At 46.6% G+C, this 25,645-nt stretch overlaps 1 protein-coding gene across 2 annotated transcripts in view; it reads right to left on the reverse strand.

Moving 5' to 3' along the window:
- The window catches only part of LPCAT2 (lysophosphatidylcholine acyltransferase 2), a 51,974-nt gene that overhangs the window by 17,324 nt on the left and 9,005 nt on the right, over positions 1-25,645 (reverse strand). For both annotated transcript variants that reach the window (XM_059668020.1, XM_059668019.1), the window contains exons 5-11: positions 24,103-24,163; positions 23,139-23,197; positions 21,640-21,674; positions 18,000-18,054; positions 10,599-10,681; positions 10,093-10,218; positions 7,654-7,807 (exon numbers count right to left, since the gene is read on the reverse strand). In XM_059668020.1, the coding sequence (XP_059524003.1) occupies positions 7,654-7,807; positions 10,093-10,218; positions 10,599-10,681; positions 18,000-18,054; positions 21,640-21,674; positions 23,139-23,197; positions 24,103-24,163 (573 nt within the window). The remainder of the gene's footprint in view (positions 1-7,653; positions 7,808-10,092; positions 10,219-10,598; positions 10,682-17,999; positions 18,055-21,639; positions 21,675-23,138; positions 23,198-24,102; positions 24,164-25,645) is intronic.

Genomic DNA, 25,645 nt, shown 5'->3' on the forward strand with positions numbered 1-25,645 from the left:
AGGGGGAAGAGCTATTGAACGTAAAAAAAGTAAACAGTGACACGTGAGTGCCAACAGCAACATGATTCAGAATCATCCCAAAGTGGAAACAACCTAACTGCCCCCCAGCTGGTGAGCGGATAAACAGAACGTGATCTATCCGTAGAGTGGAGCCCTATTTGGCGGCACGAAGGAATGAATTACTTCCTTGACATGGATGAGCCTTAAAAACATGCTAAGTCAAAGCAGCCAGACACGAGACCATATAGTGTAGGATTCCATTAATGTGAAATGTCTAGAAAAGGCAAATCGACAGAGACATGTCCCCATTCTAGAGCGGGCCTAGAATAACACAGAAGAACAACTTTTTTTTTTGGTGGGGGGAGTAGGTAGGTGACAGGAATTACAAGTTAAAGGCACAAAAGAATCATATTGGGTTGATGGCAATGTTCTAAAACTGTTTTATGGTGATGGTTGCACAACTTGGTAAATTTACCAAAAATAACGATTGAAATGTATGTTTAAAATGGGTAAATTATACAATATGTAAAATATGCCTTAAGAAAGTTATTTTTCAAAAAGGCAACAGGACAGGGTGTAGTAGGAAGAAGACTGAACTCGGAGTTCTCGTCCTGGACCTGCCGTGAACTAGCTGGGCAGCCTTGAGTCTGCAACTTCCTGCCTAGGGCTGGCCACCTCCTGCAAAATGAGGAAGATGGGCCATCTGACACCAAAGGCCCTTTAGCTCTAAAATCCTAGAAGCTAGACTTTCATGTGCCACGATATCGTGTCAGCAGCAGCATTCTCACCTGGCAGACAGTTCCTTCTGGTGCCCAAGTCTTTCTATGCTATATATTCATTTAACTCAACCTTTCTTTATCGTGGGTCTGCCTCCATAACATTTATTATTTTTTAATATATTCTTATTTATTTCAGAGAGGAAGGGAGAGGGAGAGACCGAAACATCAATGACGAGAGAGAATGGTCGATCGGCTGCCTCCTGCACGCACCCTACTGGGGATTTAGCCAGCAACCCAGGCATACGCCCCGAATGGGAATCGAATTGTGAACTCTTGGTTCATAAGTCAACGCTCAAGCCCTGAACCACGCTGGCTGGGCTGTCTCCACAACCTTTAAATACATGAGTACTTACCCTGACCCCCTCTTTGACATATTGTCTGGTTTTCAAAAGTATTTCTGATTGCAACCTATCAAGTATTTGCCCCTCCGCACGGAATTCCAAGGTGGGGGCAGTGAGCCGGGTCTGGGACAGCACAGGGCACGGGACTCCCCCTCTGCGAGGGAGCCTTTCTTGCAGGCGGGGTTCTCACCTAACTCAACACGGTCAGGACCAGACCTTCCTAGTTTACGGATGAGACTGTCATGTTGGATGAACTCCAAAGTCTTTCTAGATCCATCGAGATAATCCCCATTCCTTTTTCTTTACCATCTTAGCCTCAGTCACAGGAGGAAATTAAATTGGTCTGATGTGTGCTCTTTACAGAGCCCCGACTTCCACCTCCCCAGGCTCCCAGAGGAGGCCAGTGATTGCCCACTTGCTCCCCTTACAAAGCGGAGCTTTAGTGCTGCAGTCTCCTTTCCGTTCCCTTCACGCACCTCCTGCGTGTCCTTGCACGAAGGAGCCAAAGACAAAGCAGATAAGTCTCATGCTCATGTGGATCATCTCTCCGGTCACAACACCCAGTGAGAGAAAATACCAGAATGGACTCCATGTGGGAGCTAAGCTGACCTGAGAATTGAAGAGGGAAATGGCCAGACAATAGGACCACCAAACTTTCAGGACAACTCGTACGACTGAACAGAAAAGGTCATCTATCCCACTCAGAACGTCACAGCCTTCCTCTGTGCATTAGATCGTATACGCTATAGAGCAGATTCCATAGATCAAACCCCGATGGACTGAGGCTGGCCTGTAGATGTGCTCTTTTCCCATGAGCTAGGGAATACGATAGTCCTATCAAACCTGAACTGGAAATGCAAAGGCTAGAGGACGCCACTGTTGGTTGCAACAATTCACCGGTGCCATTGCAACAATTCACATAGGGAATGCATGGGTGAATGGGCACGGTGGTGTCCCAATAAAACTTTATTGACAAAGCAGGAGTCAGACTGTATTTGCTCCATCAGCTGTGGTTTGCCGGCCCCTGTTAAGCTGGTGAAAACAAAGCTTGCGGATAAGGTGTACAGACTGGGTTGGAGGCTCGCCGCAGTCAGGGCTTATGATAACCATTCTTACGGTGTAGGATACTCCCCATCTGATTGGAAGGGGTTCGCTCTGAACCCTTATTCTTGACAATCTGTCTGCCTCTTGTTTGGTATCTTCCCGCACCTCTAACTCGTGGAATATGGTCCATCTTTTCTGATTCCTAAGCCACAGAATGGCAGGAGCGCACGCGCTTTCCCCGGTACCATCTGCTCACACAGACCACAGCCGGATACACGTAGGCGGCTCCTTTCCCCACGCTGCACAAAATTCGAAAACTGTCATGCTTTATCCCTTTTCTGCCTTCGGCCTGCCACTTGCTTCTCTGGCACGACCACGTACTCCGTTTACATATGAGGCAGGAAGAGGGTGAGTGCCCGGCAGCACTCGGACAATCCAGCATGTGTGGCCACTGTAAACGCCTGTAGATCTTGGATCACGGCTTCCCAGGATGTGGAATGAATGCCTTTCTTTACCCCGAGCTCTTCCCGTCTGCCCTGTTCTTGGTCCTAGTTCAAGTGTGAAGTCATGGGTGCCAGTGGATAACAAGCATCCTTGCTTGTCCATTCCTGCTAGGGAAGGCAGGGCTGTGTGATATGCAGCTATGCTGCGCATGCCGAGTCGGGACGGGCACTGACATGGCTCACATGGTTGGAAATGAACAGAGAAATCGGTCTGAGTGGCAAGCTGAATGCCTAGTCAACGGTGCAAGTTGTTCTGAAAGTTTGGGACCCTATACCCTACAACGTCAAAAAGTATTTACTGCCCTCACTGGCTTGGCTCAGTGGATAGAGCGTCAGCCTGCAGACTGAAGGGTCCCAGGTTCGATTCCCGGTCAGGGCACATGCTGGGATTGCAGGCTCCATCCCCAGTAGGGGGGCGAGCAGGAGGCAGATGATCAGTGATTCTCTCTCATCATGAATGTTTCTCTCTCTCTTTCCCTTCCTCTCTGAAATCAATAAAAATATATTTTTTTAAAAAAGTATTGCCCTGATCAGTTTGGCTCAGTGGATAGAGCGTCAGCCTGCGGACTCAAGGGTTCCGGGTTCGATTCCGGTCGAGGCCTGTACCTTGGTTGCGGGCACGTTCCCAGTGGGGAGTGTGCAGGAGGCAGCTGATTGATGTTTCTCTCTCATCGATATTTCTAACTCTCTATCCCTCTACCTTCCTCTCTGTAAAAAATCAATAAAATATTTTTTTAAAAAAATTCTTTAAAAAAAAAAAGTATTTACTATCTGGTTCTTTTCCAGAAAAAGTTGCCAGCCCCTGAAATACAGCTTTGTCACCAGGGAAGTTACGCACTGCGATGGTGATGAGCATCGGCTGGGACACTGAGCAGGGTGCACCATGAGGTGTAGCGTAGAGGAGACAGGACGGGGCAGGTTTTAGCTTGCGGGTAAGGCTACTTGCAAGAGGCCAGAGGCAGAGTGTCCAGCTAGCAAGAGAGATGCGCCGCCTACGGAAACACCTGAGACTGTAAACGCGACCCTGTCGGCAGGCACCACACCGCTTCCTCAGTAGCTGTGACAGAGGAGGACAACGTGAGCGATGACGCTGTGACGGGCGTCGCAGGACACTGTTACCGCCGTAAAAATGACGCCCATACACTGAGATATGAATACAGAAGTGTTGAGAAGACACAGCGTTAAACGATTGTTTCGGCCCTCAGCTCGAATCCCCTGGACATTTGACGGATCCCACATTATCTTCGGAAACCAGGGAGTTCAAGATACATTTATGAAGATAAAGAAGCTAAACTAAACCTACGGATGAAAAGGGTCTTTTCTCAAAGACATGGGACCCTCCGAAGGGGAGCAGCCCAAAACAGTGACGCGGCCGTGCCTGGGGTCATGAACGCCATCTTTCTCTGGGACGCCCCCTGCCATCAAATACCTGAGCGTCTCGAAGAACAGGGCAGGATATCAAAAGGAGCTCAACACACAGCATATCTTTTAGGACAAATGGAGACAAAGGCTAGTGTGATGATTTTGTAGGCTAGCCAAGAACGTAAGGGATATGGAGGGATATTCAGGTCTGTCCTCCGTCCCCAAAACTCCAACCACACTACATGAGACTTGGGAAAAGATTAAGAGAGGAGCCCTGGCCGGTTTGGCTCAGCGGTTAAGAGCATCGGCCTGTGGACCAAAGGGTCTCGGGTTTGATTCCTGGTCAAGGGCACGTACCTTGATTGCAGGTTCAACCCTCCACCCCTAGTTGGGGCGTGAGTGGAGAGGCAACCGGTTGATATGTCTCTTAACAAATGGATGTTTCTCTCTCTCCCCCACTCCCCATCCTTTCCACACTCTCTGAAAATCAATGGAAAAAATATTCTCACTCTTTGGGTGAGGATTAAAAAAATAATTTAAAAAAAAAAAAGATTAATTAAGGGAGGAAAATAAGGGGAAATGGAGGATAAAGTGGGAAAGAACAAGGGAGGGGCTTACCGGAGCCGCACACAGTACGGCTATCAGGAGGGAGACAGGAACACCCCACCCTTTCTCTTTCCCGCCCTTCCTCCCCCTCGCCCCACCCCTCATTAAGCATGGAGTTTAGCAAGATAAGCCACCGGGAGAGAAACAAACTATGAAGCCACTGGACTTCCTTGTCGTTCCCATTGAACGGTCCCCAGCGAAATTGCTGGCAGAGACTGAGAAAACAAGCCTGGAGTGGCAGTGGGTGTGGGGACAGGGCGGGGCGGCCAATGACACGGATCAGCTTCTCAACACAGAGCGACTCTGCACAGGCTCAGAGGTGCAGGCATGTCACGAACAAAAAGGGGGAGACGGACAGACAGAGACGGAGGGGAAAAGGGAAAGAAAGGAGGAAAGAAAGACGGCCAGAGGCATTAGCTAGTCATTCCCCGGCTTATTTTCTCTACCTTCCAGTGCATTGGATATCAAAGGACAGGTGCTATACAGACCAGGTCTGTATCTAAAGTCAAGAAGTGAAGAAAAAAGTCACGGTTATAACTGATATGGGAGCCAGTTGACACAGAAATGTGATCGACCACATTGACTAACTCCCAGGGCTGGCTGGATCCTCAAGGTCAGTGGGAGTCAACCTCGCCAACTAGGATTACTTTAATCCTCAGCTCACCCTCCCTTCCCTCTCCCAAATCTGCCCATACGTGGCAGTGCTACAGCAACAGTGGGGCTGGTGGCAGGTGTCATCCGTCATCCAAAGACAGAACTGCTGTCCCAGCAACCCCGTCACCGCCAGTGATGACAGTATGACACCCGAAAGCGAGGGCAACCTCCATAGACATGATTTTTAATTTTGATGAGAAATCCTGGTGAGCACAAAGCCTACACTTCCCTTTCGGTTCCCGTTTCCTGTCACTTCCCACTCCCCCACCGCCTGTCCTGACTGGTACGTCCCTGCCATCTTCCTTCCTGTCCTATTTATAGAAACGTTACTTAAAAGTACGTGCATGGTTTCTAGAGCCATTCTATATAAATCTCTCAGGATCAGTCATAGTGTGAGTGTAAAGTTCCTGTTTTCCCAGCCTGAACAGCGAGAGCCAATTGTTTTCTTCTCTTTTCCCCTAAATCTTTTTCTTTTAACAAACATATTTTTCTTAATTTCAGAGAGGAAGGGAGAGGGAAAGAGAGATAGAAACATCAATGATGAGAGAGAATCATGGATCGGCTGCCTCCTGCACGCCTCATGCTGGGGGATCGAGCCCGCAACCTGGGCATGTGCCCTGACTGGGAATCGAACCGTGACCTCCTGGTTCACAGGTCGCCGCTCAACCACTGAGCCACGCCGCCTGGGCCTTCCCCCTAAATCTTCATCACACCGTAGAGCCGTGGTGGAGTAGTAGTACTGTTATAAATTGTAATGAAGACTGGACGTTTCACGGACAAGGAAAGATTACTTGTGTGATGCAAGCAAGCCCAGAAGAGAGGCCCTGGGCACGGCCTATAGAAGGAGGTAGCCTGACCTCACGATATTAAAGAACAGTTCATCTATGACATCACAGAGGACAGTCATTAGGAAGCTTAGGGGGCCTGGGGAAAAAAGACTAAAAGCCTGTCCTGGTTTCTGCCACCCAGCTATAATTTCTTTGCAAAATACCTTTTTCCCCAATGGTTACTAGAGAACTGGGACTTCTGGTGCCAGACAAGATGGAATGAGCCTGGTTAAGTCTATCTCGCCTTCTGATTAAAACTAGAAACTCTGATCAGAATGCAAAAGGCAAACTACCTCTGGGCAAAACGCCACAGCAGGAGGCGTGGTGAGGAAAGTCAAAACGTGATGAACAACCAGTTAGGCAGTGAAATCACGGGCATCGCTAATGAGTCGGTGAAAGAAAAGAACTATCGGCTCAGCATTCTTTACGCAACAAAAATACTCTTCAGGGATGAATGCCAAATGAAGTCCTTCTCAGACAAGAGAAAATAAAGAGATCACAATCCTTAGTATTTACCCAAATGAAAGGAAAACCTACATTTGCGCAAAAAACGTATGCCTGAATGCTTAGGGCAGTGGTATTCGCAACTGCCCCAAATTAGAAACAAACCAAATATTCCTCCGCTGAGAAATGGGTAAACCAAGCCTGGGACGTCCGTAGTCCACGCAATGGAATACTATTCAGCAATGAAAGGAAACAGACTGTTGATACATACAAGAACCTGGCTGAATCTCAAACGCATTAGGCTAAGTGAGGGAAGCCAGGCTCGAAAGGGTAGGTTCTGTTGTCAGGGGTTAAAGGTCAGGACAGGGCTTGGCTACAAAAGAATAGCTACAAGGTAATATTTTTGTTAACTGTTGTGTATCTTGAACGTGCTGGTATTACATGCCTCTATGCATTTGTTAGAACTCATACAACCTTAACCCACAGGGTGAATTTTTCGTACTAAAAACAAATTAAAAAATAGAGGACTTGATACACTTTTCTAAGGAAACTTTTTGACAATTCAGGTGTCTAACTTCATGTACTTACATATTCATAAGCAGAACACCGTGTCCCCAATATTATGGCAAATGGCCAAGCATTCATTGAACCCTTTGTTATAAAATGTTATTTTAGAAAATAAAATCAATTTGATTTTCACATATTTGCGCGGGGGGGGAGGGGGGGGGATCCAGAAACCTTCAGAATACAATAGCACCACCAGGTCATCGATGTACGAGTTTTGATAAGAGATTTTAAAATTCTTGCCAGTTACATAACCCTTCCCAATTCTATATGACAAACATGATGATAGGATCATGATATTTATACCTGGCCTGGTGTTTCAAATACAGACACTACCATCCCTGTTACAAAACACAGGCACATGCATTGTTATTATTAGGATTTAGAAAACAAAACCATGCAATTAAACCTCGGGCTCAGCCCTGCTGGGTCTAACCCTGACCTAACAAGTTTTTCTTGCCTGGGCTATTAATGCATGCTCTCCGGGAGCATGGCACGTCTGCACGTCAGAGACTGCGTTTCAACATACCCTGTCAAAGAGTGCAAACAGCTGTCTCAGCACGTCGGAAACAGGCAGCTTCAAATACTCCGCAAACTCTTCGATTCCAATTCTTCCCCCTTTGGAGGAGCTTGCAATAGCCGCATATTCATCCAAGTGCTTGCGGATGCCATCCCAATCCAGTCTAGAGGGAGAATTAGAAATACATGGATACATGGAAATACACAGCCCATGGACACGGACAGTAAGGGGGTGAGGGCATGTGCAGGCGGGGTCGGGGGGGGGGGACAACCAGAGAGAAGTCAATGGGGGCAAAAGGAGACATATGTAATACTTTAAACAATAAAGAATTTAAGTTAAAATAAAAAAGAAGCTAATGAGATAATCCACAATAAAATAAAATAAAATAAACATGGTACCAGCAATTCCCAACCCACATGAGATTTTTATGAACAGCGGCAAGTCACTTGTTAGGGGAAACACGGTAAGTGTTAAACTGGCACAGAATAAAATGTGTGTTTAAAAGTACAAACTGAACATGTGTCCGGGCTTCTAATTCTTTTAAAGGATATTAGTGTGACTGTAATTTCCCCCAAATATCTAAGGGGAAGGACAGTAACCGAGAAGAGCAATGCAGCAGAATAATACGTGACTCATGAGAAGAAAATAAGAAATCACACTTAAATCTAAACATTACTCGGTAAGTCAACAGAATTGCCTGAGTAGTTAAAAAAATACAGCTTTTTCTTTCAAGGAGCTTTCTGGCTGAAAAAAATCACATTTCACAAAATGTTGGGCTACGGAGATTCATTAGACCAGACCCACTTCCTCCAAACCTAGTTATGAAAAATAATAACTAGGGTGATAGACACTGGAAAATACACTGTAACTGACATCATGTCCTTTCTTCTTTTATTAAATGTATTTGGGTGACCTTGGTGAATAAGGTTATATAAAGTTCAAGTGTACATTTCTGTAATATATCTCATATATATATATATATATATATATATATATATACACACACATATATATATATACACACACACACATATATATATATATAGTGTTGTATTCTTACCACCCAAAGTTTAGTCTCTCATATATTGGATCCATCACATCCTTTCTTTACCTGATAAACAGTTGACTGAACACATACTTCGTCTGTACCCGATTTCAGTGACTATCTAAATTTATCAAATTGTGAACGTAACATCAAAACATTTGGTTAGCTGAAAAACAGAGATAGTATTTGCTCTATCAGTTATCAAAATATGATTTCTTAAATGCTGAAGATACTGTATTTTCAATACAGTAACGGGCTCTGCAGCTCAAGCTCCATGACATCCATACATTCTGCGAGTCCCCAGTGGGGCTAAAAGCGGAATGAACTGAATACCAGAAGACAGGGGGCAGGAGGGCTACACCTTTCGTACCACATCATCCAAAAGGAATGTTTCTAAATGGTTCAGACTGGATCATAAAAGCAGAAGGGGTGTTTTTACCTTTTTAGAAGAAAAAGATAGATCTTGGGGGTATTTAAACATTTTAGTGATGGTCAGAATTGCTACTCTATGGGTCAATTCTTATTTTGAAAGAGAAATTCTGGCCACTCCAGGCCTGTATCATCTACTTATGCTGTCCTCTTTGGTACAAAGGTAACAGGATGGACTAAACACTCAACCACTCAGCCCTTTCTGAGGTGGGAGGCAGAGCTATCCACAGCCACACTATCGCCTGGTCTCCTGTGACCAGCACATATAGTTTTGAGATAACTGTTCTTAAAAAAAAGAAAACTGGATGAACTAAAGGGGAGCCCAGCTGGCATGGTTCAGTGGATGAACACCGACCTATGAACCAAAAGGCCATGTTTGATTCCCATTCAGGGCAAATGCCAGGTCGTGGGCTCCATCCCCAGTGTGGGGCATGCAGGAGGCAGCCGATCCATGATTCTCTCTCATCAGTGATGTTTCTATCTCTTTCTCCCTCTGCCTTCCTCTTTCTGAAACCAATAAAAAATATTATATAGATATAGATATATCTATATACCTATACCTATACCTATACCTATACCTATACCTATATCTATATCTATATCTATATCTATGTAACTAAAGGGGAGATAAATGCATAAGGTTGGCTTCCCTAATAAACACCAGAGCTGAGTCCTGGCTGGTTGGTTGGTTAAGTGTTGCCCCGTGCACCAAAAGCCCTCCAGTTCGACTCCCGGTCAGGGCACATACCCAGGTTGCAGTCTCGATCCGGAGTGGGGGGCGTGCAGGAGGCAGCTGATCGATGTTTCTCTCCCTCTCTCTCTCTCTCTCTCTCAAACCAATAAAACATACTAAAAACAAAAAAAGACAAACACCAGAGCCAAGCATTCATAAAACCAGAGAAAATAAACACACAGGAACTCACATCTCTTTTGGACACTGTTATGAAGACGTAGTCATTTTAAAATAGGCTTACTTCAATTTCCGGCTGATTTTGGTAAATTCTACCAGCCCGGCTTCCATAGGCAGGGTGAGTTGCCCGGCCGAGATCATCAGCCTGCAGTCTTCATAGGTGTGATCGGTCACGGGGATTTCCAGAGCTCTGAAAGCGTTCAAAGGCAGAGGGACAGGCAGTGTTTTCAAACAGGTAACGACTTTCCATTAGGCCTGAATGGGTCAACCAACAGCAGTGAATGGGAAAGTAACCCCCACGTTTTAAACAGTAGCTTTGGCTTTTTACTGCCAAAGAGGCAAGTTTCTCTACTTGTTCAGATTTACTATGGCCCCAAGGTCGAGGTCGGTAATCTTATGTCTGCATGGAAAGTGGTTATTTTGTGGAAAGCACATGATTTGACTTACCAAAATAAATTGGGGGATGAGGATCTTAGGAAGAAAACACCCAAATCCTTAAAACTATGTTAAATGTCATTTACCAATTCTGTTTAAACTATCTACTGATTATAATCACACATAGAGACTCACTCTGCCATCAAATTCCGGACTCTACCAGCAAATAGGACAGGATCTCTTTTTTCTTCATCACTTGGTGCTTGAACAGGCATAAACTGAAAGATAAACACACCTTTTTATAACAACTGGCAGGGCTCCGACATCAAATGCCAATGATATCCTATATAATAAAAGCCTAATATGCAAATTGACCCAATGGTGGAATGACCGGCAGAACAACTGGTCACTATGATGTGCACTGACCATCGGGGGCAGATGCTCAACGCAGGAACTTCCCCCAGCCTGCAGGGCCCAGGCCAGCCAAGGCGGATGCCAGTAGGGATCCCCCCGATCGCCCTGCAGGTCGCCCTGCAGAGGGAGGCGACCAGTGGCGGTGGTGGGGGGCGGAGCCGGGAGCAGGCAGCACCAGGTGGGCCAAGGTGGGTGCCAGCGGGGGGCCCCCCAGTCACCCCGCCAGTCGCCCCACAGATCGGCCCTGATCGCCAGTCAGGCCTAGAGATTCTACCTGTGCACGAATTTCGTGCACCGGGCCTCTAGTTAATGTATAAATTACCTATCATCCTATGAACCCTGCCTTTCGAGCGCATCAGTAACATGACGTGGTGGCAGGAACCCAGAGCTTGGGTCAGGAGCTCTGGGTCTCCCTGTGTATTAACCAGCACCTCCTTTACCTTTTCTGAGCGGTCCCCTCGATTCTATAAGGCAGGCTCTGATCGCCTACTTCCCTGGCCGTGGTGAGGATGAAATGAGCCCGTGTCTGGAATTCTGGGAGACGGAGAGCTGTAGCCACTAAGGTCTTCTCAGACCTGCAATTTCTACCAGTCCCTCCCCTTTGTGTGAGAAGGTTATGATGATGATGATTTTGTCTTTTATGGTTTATCTTCTCCATCCATTCCTCTAAGGGCCATATTTTCATCAATGGATGGAACTTCACGTTTTGTCATTTCATCTGCTTTTTTAAAATCCTTACTATTGGCTTTCTAGCATTTCCTTAACACCCTGTTTTGCTTTATGGCCATTTAAATGTACCTTTTTCTATCCCTGACATTCTGTAATGCCTCATTGGTACTGTCCTTGTGTTTATGAATCGTGTTCTAAGGTCAGCAAGGTTTTGGTGCCGTACTTATGTCACAACATATATTTTGAGCACCTACGACACATCAGGCAAGATCAACAGGACCCTATTCGAGTTCTACAGAAAACAGAAATTTTTATAGGGTAGGCCAACACAGCACATGCTCAGGATCACGACCCTGACCCCCAATTTCAGACAGTGCTGAAAAGCTTCACTAACTTATTGAAAGTAAAACAGGTCTCATGGCCAGGACTCAGGCCAAGGTCGGTCCGATTCTAAGACCCTTGTTTTCCCCATGAAACCATCTTTCCTAAAGGAGGGTGAGCAATAGGAAGTGAGGAATTTGGCCAGGAGTGGGCAGGGGAAAGCTGCCACACAGGCTTCACGGAGAGCTGATTGGTGGTGGGCCTCAGCTTTTAAAGGATAAACATGATTTCACCAACAGAATTATACCTATGAACCAGGGACCGTGCTAGGTGCTTTTCATGCATTATTTCATGTCACTGAGCCTCCCAATTTCAGTCATAAGGAACTGGGACCCACAAAGATCAAATGACCGGCCCAAGGTTCCACGGCTCACTTCCATTCAATAAATATCATTAGGCCTCTACCGCGTGCCAGGCCGCGCACGACGCCCTGAAGACGTGGCAATGAGGTCCCTGCCCTCCCGGAGCTCTCCCTGTCCTGGGGTAGAAATGTATGACAATGAGCTAAGCCCATCCATTAAGCACCTACTATGTGCTGAGAACTTTCTATTGGAGTCTTTAGACCATGAACTCTCTTAACAATTCCTTGAGGCACGTTCAACCATTTCCACTGGATAGAAGGATGTGGCTAGAAGAGGTGAAACAATAGAGCTAAAGCCACACGCATGTGGCAGGGCCACCGTTGGGAATAAAAAGAAAGGTTTGTGTAACGAGCACCTCTTCTGGACTCACGCAGACGTGTTTTCACATCTTGAGTGTCATGACAAGAAGCCTGTGGGCAATGGGGACTCGGAGAAGGAGTTTGAGCAAGGGAGTGGCATGAGCAGGTCCGAGTGTCTGAGCAGTGCCTCCGGTGGAAGGGAACGGATACGCCAAAGAGGAAGAAGCTAAGAGCAGGGGGAACCCCAGGCATCAACCTGCAAGAGGCGGTGAGACCATGAACAGAGGGAGTGGGGTGCAGAGGACAGCTTGGGTGCAAGGGAAATTTCTCAGCTAAAGTGGATAGGAATGACAGGATAACCTGCTACATATCATTTCACTTCGCTCGTTCATTCTATTAACCTCATCTCCTGTGAAGTGAAAGGTTTGACTACGAGATCTCCAACATCCTTTCCAACTGGACTCCTGTGTCTAGCTTCCTGTTTCGTATCCAGTTATTTAAGATGGAAAAATAAACTAAGCCACCAGAGGTCCCCACATCACTTATATATCCAGAGCACCAAAGTCTGCAAACAAGTATTTCTAAAAATTCCCTTCAGCCTGCTCCGGTAAAAATCCCTACTATTTGCTTAGAATGCAATCCAAGGAAGAAAACAGTGCTTCAAAATCAATGTTCATAAAACCTCTAACAAAACAGTATAATTTCAAGCTTTATATTGCCCTATGGTTCTTCGTTTTGTGTTGTTTCTTTTAAGTCAAAGGATCACTGACATAGAATATATTTGCTTTGTAGCATATGCTGAAACCCAGGAAACATAAATGGCAGCTTCATTGTTAACCAAACACAATACAATGAGCTGTGGCTTTGGGTCTTTGATTGCCGATAGTATTTTCCATAAGATGAGTTCTAGTAACTCTCATATGGACGTGGCCTTCTGTGCTTGAGGATCAAACTTATCCACGGAGAGCAAAAAGTAATGAAAAGTCTAGATGTGACCCTCATGGGCCGCAGGCCTCCTGAGAAGCAACTCAATGGAAATTCTAATTAAAAGTCGCCTCTCCTCGGCCTAGACCTTGCCCTCTAGCTCACACTTCCATTTTGCATGCGGCTCACCGTGTGAACACACCCTATCCTTGGGAAGGAAGATGCACCCAAAAGGCTATGATCCATCACTGTCCCCTGAGACACGTCTAAATACCCCGTGGCTTCCTGACCCCAAGTCTTCCCTTCACCTTCACCTTCTCTCGTCACCTCCCCGTAGCCACGCTGATGGCCCATCTGCCATCTGGACTTCACAGCCTCTTCACCGGGCCACAGAGATCCTCCTCAGCTCTATTTCAGCCGTGGACGTGAACCTGTGACTCGCATCTATCTCCTCCTCGGACAAGCTCCCGGCCAGAGTTTTCCCTCGTGGCCTAGGAGTGTTTACTTCTCCCCTAACTGGGTCCTGCCTAGAGCGTGAGCGCCTCCCGGTCACTCTCAGGACCAGCTCGTCCCTCTTTATCTGCCCCTCCTGCAGCCTCTGTCTGCCTGGCGGCCCTGGTCTTGGGGAGTCAGACATGTCCACATGGCCTCTCTCTCACCGAGGCTCTCTCACTGCCACACCCACGGTGCCAGTCACACATCCGTGGTCACCTGTCTCCTGATCCCTCCCTCTCACTCCTGTAGAGACCCCTGAGGGAGGCTAAAGAAAACCCTTATGCCCGGCAGGTGTGGCTCCGTGGTTGAGCGTCAACCCGTGAACCAGGAGGTCATGGTTCGATTCCCCATCGGGGCACGTGCCTGGGTTGCGGGCTCCATCCCAAGTAGGGTGCGTGCAGGAGGCAGCCGATCCATGATGCTCTCTCATCATTGATGTTTCTCTCCCTCTCTCCCTCTTTTCCTCTGAAATCAATAAAAACATATTTTTAAAAACCAGAAAAACTTTATGGGTTGAGGCTACGACAAATCCACGTCAACTTCCACAGGGTCCTCACAGCTGCTTGAAAACTCTGCTATGTTCCCGAGGTGGCCATCCTGCCTCAAAGTAGAAAAAGAATTCCCGGTCCGTTTTCCTTTTGCTGAAGCTCTCCCTTTGTTGTTGGAGGTGGGCCCAAGCATGTTGTCCCAGGCCCGAGTCTATTTCCTCCGTGTCCACGTGATGGGCGAGGATCGGGTTGCGTAGCTTGGACGGCATGTCCCTTCCCGGCCAGGCCCGCTCTGATCGGCTGCCCTCGCGTCTAACTGTTTCAACGCAGGCTCTGCTTCTCGGGTTGCAAGTCCGCGTTTCGCCGCGAAGGCATTTCACGTTCCACTTCAGAGGGACGACCGTGAAGGCCACCCCAACATATGCCACTTGGGCGAGTTGACTCTCTGCAGCTCAGGCCACTGGGAAAGCAGCACAGATAGGGGCGAGGCTTCCTCTGCACTGGCCCCCCCCCCCCCGAAGACAGATCCCCCAATAAGAAGTCAACTGTCACAAATCCCCTCCCGCAAAGATTCATCGCACAGGGAGCCTGGCCCCCTCAGAGGAGGGGAGACTAGAGGTCGGCGTCACCCCCCCACCCCCCCGGCTGACTCCATCATACACTCGCCCATCTCTCATCTATGCTTCCGAGGGCCCATCTGCCTTTCCTAAAAGCCATCCGCTCTCCCCTGCGTGGCCTGCCTCCTCCCTCCCCTTCGTCTATGCAGATGGAAGATGAGCTCTCAAAAATCCCACCGCTGTTCTCAGGTATTCCGTTTTTTATTCCCTGTGACGCCTTGTGCACATATTACAGACTGAATATATGTGCATACTTTCCCCCGGTAACCTACCTGATGCCAGGTTATTTCACAGACCCAGTTAGGGCACCCAGGCGGGAGAGGGGAGTCCCTCCATCCCTATGACAGCCCTGGGAACTTGAATTCCCTTTCCATTCACCTGGGCCAGACTCCGCGGCTCCCTTCCCTCCGAGGCCACCCTGCTGAAGGCACCGCCTGTCCCAGGGAAGGACGTATTTCCCACACCAACACCTCTTGTCGCGCCTTTGGTCCCGGGGCCTCCCACCTCCGCCTGGGCCTTAGGCTGCACCAGATGTCGTCCAGTTGCTCGGCCTGTAATTCACGGCCCCCACCTGCCACCCGCAGCCAGGCCTTCTATGAACACTCGGTCCTCGCAGAACCGGTTCACTCACTGCTTCCCGGCCACACCCGGCACATTCCTCCCTCCCAAGTCGATGATTACAAGACAGAGAGAGAGAGAGAGAGATGGATGAATGAGGATTTCACACAAACGTGTCCTTTTCCGAGGAGCAGAAAATAACCTTAGGGACTCCATCCTCACAAATGGGCGGTGCTGGTTCCTCCGCAATTCTTCTCTCCAGGTTTCCAAGAGAAAATGCAACGAGGAAGGTGCTTGTGAACAGCACCTGCCGCTTCCTTTTAGAAAGAACGGAGCAATCTACGTGCTCAGGGAAATAAAGGTGAATGCTCCCCGAACCCCAGCCATGTGCCAGCGCATAAGTAACCCTCATGAAGTCCTAACGACCCTATAAAATACCTGTTACTCCCATTTTACCAGGGAGCACACAGCCGGGAGAGGTTTAAGTAATTTGCTCGGCCACATTCTGGTGGCTCCTGATGGCACTGAAATGAAATCTGGTGACCTCTTGGCTCCTGGGTTGATGCTCAACCACTGAGCAACACAGGCTAGGCGAATGTCCTCTTCTTGAGGGATAGATACATCCTGAATTAGGTTTACCTGATTGGTAGTTAAGAAGTTCTAAAAACGCCTGTCAAAAATAATACGTAAGATCCCCATCAATCTTAAAGGAACGGGAGAGGAGCGTGTCTCTGAACAGCCAAGACAACTGGAACTGGCCCAGCTAAGTGAGCCGAGACTTCTAACAAAGCTACATGTGGGGTGGCGCCAGCTGGCACCTCCGAGACCGGGCTTGGCCCGGAGAGCCCTGAGCCAGGGTGTGGGGGTGCTCAGTTACAGCTAAACGTTGGGGAATAAAAACACCCAGTCATATAGCTGTTAGGGGTCCCCTGGTTGAAAGGCATCGCAGATCTAAAATACATATAACTAAAACGAGAATTCTAAATCGGAAATCCGTAGGTTCCCCGTCTTTGTGCCTTGCACCACAATCCTCATACACCAAATCCCTGCTGACTCAGGTATTTCTAATGGTCGAAAGCCGTTTTTATTTGTGAAGTTGTTGGACAAAGAATATATTCTTTTTTTTTTGTTAGAAAATACTGTCCAAACAGGTCAAACAGGTCCGAGAACCGGTTGGAGAATGCAAATATTGTAACTCAAAGAGAGAGAGGAAGAGAGAGGAGGGATGGACAGGAAGAGAGGAGGGAGGGAGAGAGATAAGGGGGAAAGGAGCGAGGAAAGGAAGGAGCAGAAAGAAAGAAAAGAAAGAGAGAAAAGAAGAGAGAGAGAAAGCCAGACATGAGACAGAAAGGAAATGTGTAACAGTGGTCAGGGCAGTAGAATGAGAAATGTGCATACCTCTGTCGTAACACAATTTGACCACTGACACATGGGCTCTATAAAAAAGTGCAGTCCTACATGCATTTCCACGTCTGTTGCTAGGCCTGCTGGAGGTCTAGTATAGATAGGTAGGTATATATCTGACCCTCTCTCTTCACAGGCTACCTGAAAGCATCCGTAAACCCAAGTAGATTCTGAATTCAGGGGTCCATCCCACATCACTAAGAATACTTCTGGGAACAACCCGGAATCTAAAAAATGTGGTCAGATTTTCAGAATGATCTCATTACTCCCCCACTCCCGTCTGCCACCGCAACTCCAACCCAAAGACTGTCCTGTGAATGATGATACGGGCCGCCTCCCAGACACAACTGCCTCAGGCTCTCCCTGGGCTCCGGACCGCGTGCCTCTCCCACGACCCATGCAGCACCTCTCAGGCTCCCAGAGCCCGCTACTCCTCAAGGAGCTGTGGGGCTCTCGGCCTCTGTGGCTCCTGAGGTTGGGACGTGAAGGGTTAGCATTCAACTTGGCAGAGGTCGGCGTTGAAAGGAATACAGACGTAGAAATGGGGGGTGCGCATCTGGCCAGCCAGGCTGGTTACGCCTTGGAGGTTCCCAGGAGTTAGAGGTGTTTCCTGATCCAACGCTAAGGGCTACACCTGATCGCCTGGGTTTAGATACACAATTTGTACACAGGGCTCATTTGAAAGATGGTGGGTTTAACTTCCGGCCTTTGTGTATCTGTTCTCTGCAGACAAGGAATCCTATATAAAAGCCTAATATGCAAATAGACCAAACGGTGGAACAACCGGTCGCTATGACGTGCACTGACCACAGGGGGCAGATGCTCCATGCAGGAGCTGCCCCCAGATCGCCCCACAGATTGGCCCTGATTGCCAGCCAGGCCTGGGGACCCTACCTGTGCACAAATTTCATGCACCGGGCCTCTAGTTCAAAATAAAAGGAAAGGCCAAATCTCAAGTTCCATGGCCACGTTTTGAATGACTTACCTCAACTTCCACCCTCGTGTAGGGCTGGCAGAAGGTGAGCACACACAGCTGAAAGCTGAAGAGGAAAAAGAGAAGTTCCCTTTACACGGTGAGACAAGGATCGTTGAATATTACCCAACAACCCCCTTCCGCACACAGAGCACCCAGGCCAAACATCATACATATTTTGGGCTTATAAATGCCCCATGGCAGCTGTAACACTCCTTACACTCAGATTATTCTTGGCATTCAAAAGTTCAATCACTGCCTGGCTGGTGTGGCTCAGTGGTTGAGTATCTACCTATGAACCAGAAGGTCACAGTTTGATTCTTGGTCAGGGCACATGCCCAGGTTGCAGGCACGATCCCCAGTAGGGGGTGTGCAGGAGGCAGCTGATCCATGATTCTCTCTCATCATTGATGTTTCTCTCTCCCTCTCCCTTCCTCTCTGAAATCAATAAAAATATTGAAAAAGCACAAGTTCAATCACTACATGAAATACCATGTATGTATTTGTGAGTCAGAGCTGCAGCTCAGCAGACTGAACCCCAACTTTGAAATCTCCTTGACAACTCGGATTCAAAAGCCTATGTCCCTGGAGAAACTACCCAAGGCCAAGTTTTTTAAGGTTCATAAATGTGTTTACAGGATCACTCTGGAGTAGAACATTATTAAACTCTTTTCTGATACTTAGAAAACAAAATCAGTCGGCCTTTCTTACAAGCAGAAACTGCATCATCATTGTCTCAGTTACTAATAAATGTTTTCACTGTGGGGGAATTTTCTGAAAAGTCTCAAATTTCATGGTAAAGCTAGACAAAGGCTTCCATGAGGTGGTTACAATCAACCCTCGAAAAATAATTTTTGAAATAGTTGTTCCAACTTGAAGCTTTCTAGTATACATACAGACTCTCCAGACAAGAGTTCTATGGGATTTTAATCTGGCCGAGTGGATCAGATTACGTGTTTGTGAAAACAACCAACCAACCAACCAACCTTTTTGTTTTACTGTTAAAGCAGATAACATATGATTTAATTGTAAAAAATTACTTGAAGAGACTTAAGACAAAAATTTGAGGCATTTAAACAAGGAATTTAAAGAGAGAATTTAGAAAAATAGATCGACCAATTTCATAATTAGACGAGATCGGGCGCGTTCAGGGTGGTATGGCCGTAGACCAATTTCATAATTAATTGTAAATAGTTAACCTAAGTATCAGTTCTCAAATCTTCCATCTACAGGGGGAAGAAAATATCTCACTGTCAACCGCAAGCAAACAAAGTCAACCCATATTGTCTGCCGTAATTATTCTTTAATTGTTTAATTGAGCTTTGGAAGTCAGTGATTTGAAGAGATAATTCTAAATGCTGTAAAAAAAAATAAATAAATAGAACCACACCTACAATTCTCATTACACACAAAGCAAACAACACGTCTTGGGCGGACACAGATCCGCTTTTCCGTGGCTGCTCTTTCTCTCAGTTTATTCCCCAAATTCATGAGTCCTCTCCTGGGTATCTGCTTGGGGGTAGAATTTCTTAGAACCCGTGTCCTGAGTAGCGCATGGAGCAAGGGCGATGGAGAAAGCTGACTTAGCAGGAACAGACACACAGCTGAACACACCAGGAGCCGGGCCAGAGGACAGAGGTGGGCATGAGCGTTCCCACAAGTGAGTGCAATGGGGCGTGTGGACACACAGAGGGGTGGCTTTTGGAGGCTCTGTATTGGTTGCTAAGTCCTAAGACATTTTTCATTCTGACCATCTGTTTTCCCTCTTTCTTTTCCGAATTCTCTCTCCTATTTCCATTTCCCCTTTACCATACACTTCCCAGGTTAGAAGGCTCGATGAACTAAAAATCTTCTATTTTCTAGCCCCTTCCCCCCTTCCAGAAAAGTTTTCCCTTGTTTGACCTTCATATCTACCTGGACAAAAAAAAAAAAATCATATTGACTGAACAGTGAACCCAAACTCACCAGCTCCTTAAGGAAGTCAGCGTGTGAAGGCTCCAAGGATGGCCCATGTTAGGATATAAAGATACACTCTCCAGCCAATTTTTAGGCACCTCTTTCTCTAAAATGCTCTCGTACTAATTGTTTCTCCTAAGTTTCCCCCGTCAAAAAGCTGAACACCAGTTACTCACAACCAGTAGCGCCATGAAAGTTTTATTCTAGCCAAATGAGTGCACCGATTTCCTGAAGGTGAGCGGTAACATGATGTCTAGATGCCCTTTGCGATTTCTGCTCTTTATGTTGGGTGCAGTTGACCTTGCTTCAAGGACTGCAGTGTAAGAGGATCATACCCGTCTGACATGTTGATCAGCAGTAACAGGTGCAACTGGTTCATCCGTTACAATTTCTGACTTAAATTTATTATTTCAAAGCAATTCACACGCACAAATTGGAGAGAGAAAGTGTAGCAATATCTGACTTTCAGAATTTGTTGTGATTGTCTAAAAAGGTTAGTCAAAGGGGGGAGCCCATAGTATACTTTGAAAGCAAATGATTTCCTTTTCAATATTTCCACGTGGTTGTCACCTGTCCACCAACAATGGTCCTTGAATTCTGTGCATAACGGTATCAAAGGCATGACCGGAAAACCCCTGGCAAAGCCCTCCAATCCAGGCGTTTGACAGGTTTCCCACCGAAACATAAACAGGCCGCGGACGGAGGCTCTACAGCAGGGGTCCTCAAACTACGGCCCGCGGGCCACATGCAAATACAAATATTGTATTTGTTCCCGTTTTGTTTTTTTACTTCAAAATAAGATATGTGCAGTGTGCATAGGAATCTGTTCATAGTTTTTTTTTAAACTATAGTCCGGTCCTCCTACGGTCTGAGGGACAGTGAACTGGCTCCCCGTTAAAAAAGTTTGAGGATCCCTGCTCTACAGGTTCCGTCCTATTTAAAGGCCCGTTTCACTCCGGCTTGGTTAAGAGTGAAAGTGCATTCCTCTCCTCTCTGAAGGGTTTTCAGAAACTGCTGAGCCCTACGCTTTTCCTATCCAGAACGGAACTGCAAGCTTGGTTAGCTCTTTTCTCAGCTTACACTTTAGGCCAGTGGTCAGCAAACTCACTAGTCAACAGAGCCAAATATCAACAGTACAACGATTGAAATTTCTTTTGAGAGCCAAATTTTTTAAACTTAAACTATATAGGCAGGTACGTTGTTATTAACTTAATTAGGGTACTCCTCAGGCTTAGGAAGAGCCACACTCAAGGGGCCAAAGAGCCGCGTGTGGCTCGTGAGCCGCAGTTTGCCGACCACGGCTTTAGGCCATAGGACTGCATTACTCCGGACTGCTTAAGCCCAAATATATATGGTAAAATAACAAGAAAGACGTTAGGTAGTGCTGAGTCGGCAATGAAAAGGAAACCACAGAATTAAAGCTACAGAGGATGCAAACTAGGTCGCTGGGATGTTGCCAAGTGGTGGTGGTTAATCCCTGAAGACCCATTACAACATGACAAGGCAGGAATTCTGTACATGGGGCCACGGGGTTAATGGGCAGGAGAGGGATGCTCTCTATGGAGACGTGTCAGCTACAAAATTTAAGGATCTGATTAGAAATCTTTACTTTCACAAAAGCAAGTCTTTAAAAAAAAATCTTTCTTTTTCCTCTCTAGAATGAAATGTATATAAGTAACAGAGATGAGCCACTTACAATGTATGTCCTTGCCATGTCCACGTCACAGTATCCTACAACAACAAGAGTATTTAAGCTGTTAGTTCGGAGAATACCAAATGAAACAGAAACCTTATTTCAATCCGGGTAAGCATGCTCTCTCTAAATGAGAAGCATTATGTTGGAAAATAGAACCAGCATGCTGTTATTGTTAAACAACAGTGGACAGAACCATGCATTCCTGGATTATATATCTACATAGCCAAGATCCGTCTCCTTTACGTAACCACCTTTTTATGGAACTCAGTTGCTCTGACTTTTAAAAAAATCTACCATGTGTGCTTAGCTATTTTCCTCTGAATAGGAACATCTCTGGATAATGAATTTGCTTACAAAACCCAAAAAACATCAGTTTTTCTAAAGAGAGAGAGCGAATAATTTGGGAGAAAACTTTAAAGTAATGTAAAGTGCCTTAGCCAGTTTGGCTCAGTGGATAGAGCATCGGCCTGTGGACTACAGGGTCCCAGGTTCGATTCTGGTCAAGAGCACATGCCCGGGTTGCGGGCTCAATCCCCAGTAGGGGGCGTGCAGGAGGCAGCCGATTAATGATTCTTTGTCATCATTGATGTTTCTATCTCTCTTTCCCTCTTCCTTCCTCTCTGAAATAAAAAAATATATATATTTTTTAAATAAATAAAGTAATGCAAAGTGAAGGAACTTGAATAAATGAAAAATGCAAACCCATAGTCAGAAATACAATGAGTAAAAGTTGGATAGATTGTCATTTTAACTAGACATCCATGGTGGCGAAACCAGCCACTGAATAGAAAGTTGACTTGATCGAGAACTCCCCATCTTCACTAACGGCGACTACATCTTGCCTTTTTATGGCAATTCCCTGGTAAATGAAAGTCCTCCCAGCCCCCAAACATCCTCCGAAAACCTGGGCTTAGGGGAACGGTGGCACAACCCATGCCCAGAAGACAACCAGGTGCCCGCCGGGAGCAGAAGTGACCATTTCCTGAGCCAACTGGGGACTTTCTGGCGGACTTTAGGTCCTTTTAAAATATTTTCTGATTGAAGCTCCTTGCCTGGGGTCACACAGACAGTAAGTCCGGAGCCCGTAATTAAACGCCAAGCCTACCCCACCCTTACCCTGCCTCTTCGATCCTCGCCCACCAGCCACGGCCAGTGACTCCGGGGAAGTTTCCTTCGCGGCTTCACGAAAAGCACAAATGGATGCGAGTTCTCTAAGGAGACCCTGAGCCCGAGGGCGCACCGTACGTCACAGTGACAGCAGAGCAGAAGCCGAGGGGGCGTCCGCATGTGGCTTCGTCGTAGCAAAACCAGAATGCGGTCCTGGCATCAGCAAACACAGGTCTGTCTGGGCAACGCTTCAAAGCCAAGGGCAACGAGACTGGCCCTCTGCTCCCACCACTCATCTCTCCTGACCTTCGTTCGAATGACCGGGAGGGGCCTGGGGCGCCTGTGCTGGTGGGGTGCCTGAGAGCCTCCCCAGAGGGACACAGGGTGCTTACCAGCTTGTTGGGGTATCGGAGGAGGATTGGCTGCACGGGCACCGCCGGGATGAAGGCGCCTACGACCAGGATGAAATCTTATTACCAAGGCTTTGTGTGGGTGCAGGTTTTACAACAGAGAAAAAAATTTAGTCAGAAATGACACACGGGAACTGCCCTCAGAGCACACATAAGAAACTATTTGCTAAATGCCGGTAAATCCCTCGTGTTTACCCAAAGGCGAGATTTTGAAAATGCAGAATTATGTAAGCAAAACATTAAATGTTGGGTCCGTCACTTGAAATATTCACTTACTTACATCCCCATCTGCTTTCATTTTCCAAATACCTATGATTCGACAGGGACTTTCTTTTTCGAAGTCATGGCAAAAATCAAGGCAGAGAGGAAGTAAGAAAATCGAAACGAAACCAGATGCTTGAAGCCAGAACTACCACAGTGGACAACAGGGGGTTTTAACGTTGGCTGTGAGCATTCTGGCGGCCAATACAGGAACGTTTTAAAGTATTGCCAAGTGCTGTAAAATTACACATTACTATGAAACTCGTGGCTTGATAATATTAAAAAAAATTAAACGAGCCTTAGAAGGCATGATAATGATCATCGAAATAGGTTTCCACTTGATGACACAGGACCCTGGGTGCCTGTGACCAAGTCCTTGGAGAAAAAAGGAAAATCCACCAGTAGGTTGAGCGCACGAGGGCGCGTACACACACACACACACACACACACACACACACACACACACACTTTCTCTCTCTCTCTCTCTCTCCCAGGAAGCGGGGGTTATGATACCAAAAGAGAAAGTAAAGAAGTGCATTCTGTGGCTTCGTAACATTAAGAACTTTTTGCCGGAAAAGAAGCAACGCTCAGAGCAAACCAACGCGCTATGTTGTGCATCACTATCAAATCATTCGAGAAATCGTCCATACGACTTTGTCACAATACATAATTTAATTGATCTCACCTGGTTTAAAAGTAATCAAACAGGAGCGATTAGTACAAGTACCTTCTGGGAAAACTAGTATCTTGGAAGAAAAGGAATAGATTTAATATTTCAGTCTAATTAATTGATTAGCTCATCATTCACTTTCTCACATACTTCACAGATAGCTTCCAATTCTTATAAAACAGAGACGAAATCAAAGGCTAACCCTTGATTCTAATGAAAGCCAGAGTCAGATGACAGGCATTTGGTATGTAGTCTGACCAGTAAGAAATTAGAAAAATACTGTGGATTAAAGCTTTGACTAGAATATACACTTAGCAAATGTTTCTTGGTGATACTTAGGGATCCGAACAGATTGGGAAGATGATGTAGACCTAAGTCACGGTCAAGGGCAACATGTAGGCCAGTGATGGCGAACCTATGACATGCGTGTCAGAGGTGACACGTGAACTCATTTTTTTGGTTGATTTTTCTTTGTTAAATGGCATTTAAATATATAAAATAAATATCAAAAATATAAGTCTTTGTTTTACTGTGGTTGCAAATATCAAAAAATTTCTATGTGTGACACGGCACCAGAGTTAAGTTAGGGTTTTTCAAAATGCTGACACGCCGAGCTCAAAAGGTTCCTTGAGTTGAGCAAAATGAGTGGAAATCTACCTACGTGTTAACTTTCACCTACCAGTCCTAGATCTATTTTTGGGTCCAAAAAGGAAAAATGGAAGCCTTATTCCAAATGCCACTTCTCCCCATTCACTTTTATTAAACCACTAGAAGCCCGGTGCACACATTTGTGCACCGGTGGGGTCCCTCAGCCTGACCAGTGATCAGGGTCAATCGGGGCTGTCTTGCCTAGTCCCTATCGGTGCAATCAGGGCCAGCCGGCCAGGGTGGAGGGACCCCAGGAGGTTGGCCTGCCACGGGAGGTTAGCTGTGGGAGAGCACTGACCACTAGGGGGCAGCTCCTGCATTGAGCGTCTGCCCCCTGGTGGTCAGTGCGTGTCATAGTGACGGGTTGACCAGTTGGTCGTTTGGTCATTTGGTCGTAATGGTTGCTTAGGCTTTTATATATATAGATTCCTCACATGCCTTGGTTTCTACAGCCTCTCAGTGGGCCATGCTCTTCTGGGTACTCTAACATCTACACATCGTCAGGGATGGCCAGATCACTGCGGGGCCATTAGTTCTGCTAGCAACCACCTGCTTTCACCTGGGCTAAGGTAGAGAAATACTTACCAGCATCACCCATGGGGCTTTCTTTCTCCCATCAGTGCTGCCCCTCCCTCACCTTCAATAGGCACTCATTCCAGTGGAAGGGGGTGATGAGATGGTCAAGTGTGAAAAGCTGCTACAGGTGATTCTGACATGCCCCCCTGAACTGAAAAGCTCTATCCAAATATACTTCAGATAAGAGTCAAGATCTTAACTACTTTTTTAGTATAAGCCCGCCATACTGTTGAGTACAACAGAGCGTTAGCATCTCGTCTTTACGAAGGAAAATAAATTCAGAGGTAGGGAGTCTACTTTTTATAACACAAAGTTAAAACTGGTTCAAAGAGTT

The sequence above is a fragment of the Myotis daubentonii genome, chromosome 15, assembly GCF_963259705.1.
Source record: "Myotis daubentonii chromosome 15, mMyoDau2.1, whole genome shotgun sequence".
Taxonomy (NCBI): domain Eukaryota; kingdom Metazoa; phylum Chordata; class Mammalia; order Chiroptera; family Vespertilionidae; genus Myotis; species Myotis daubentonii.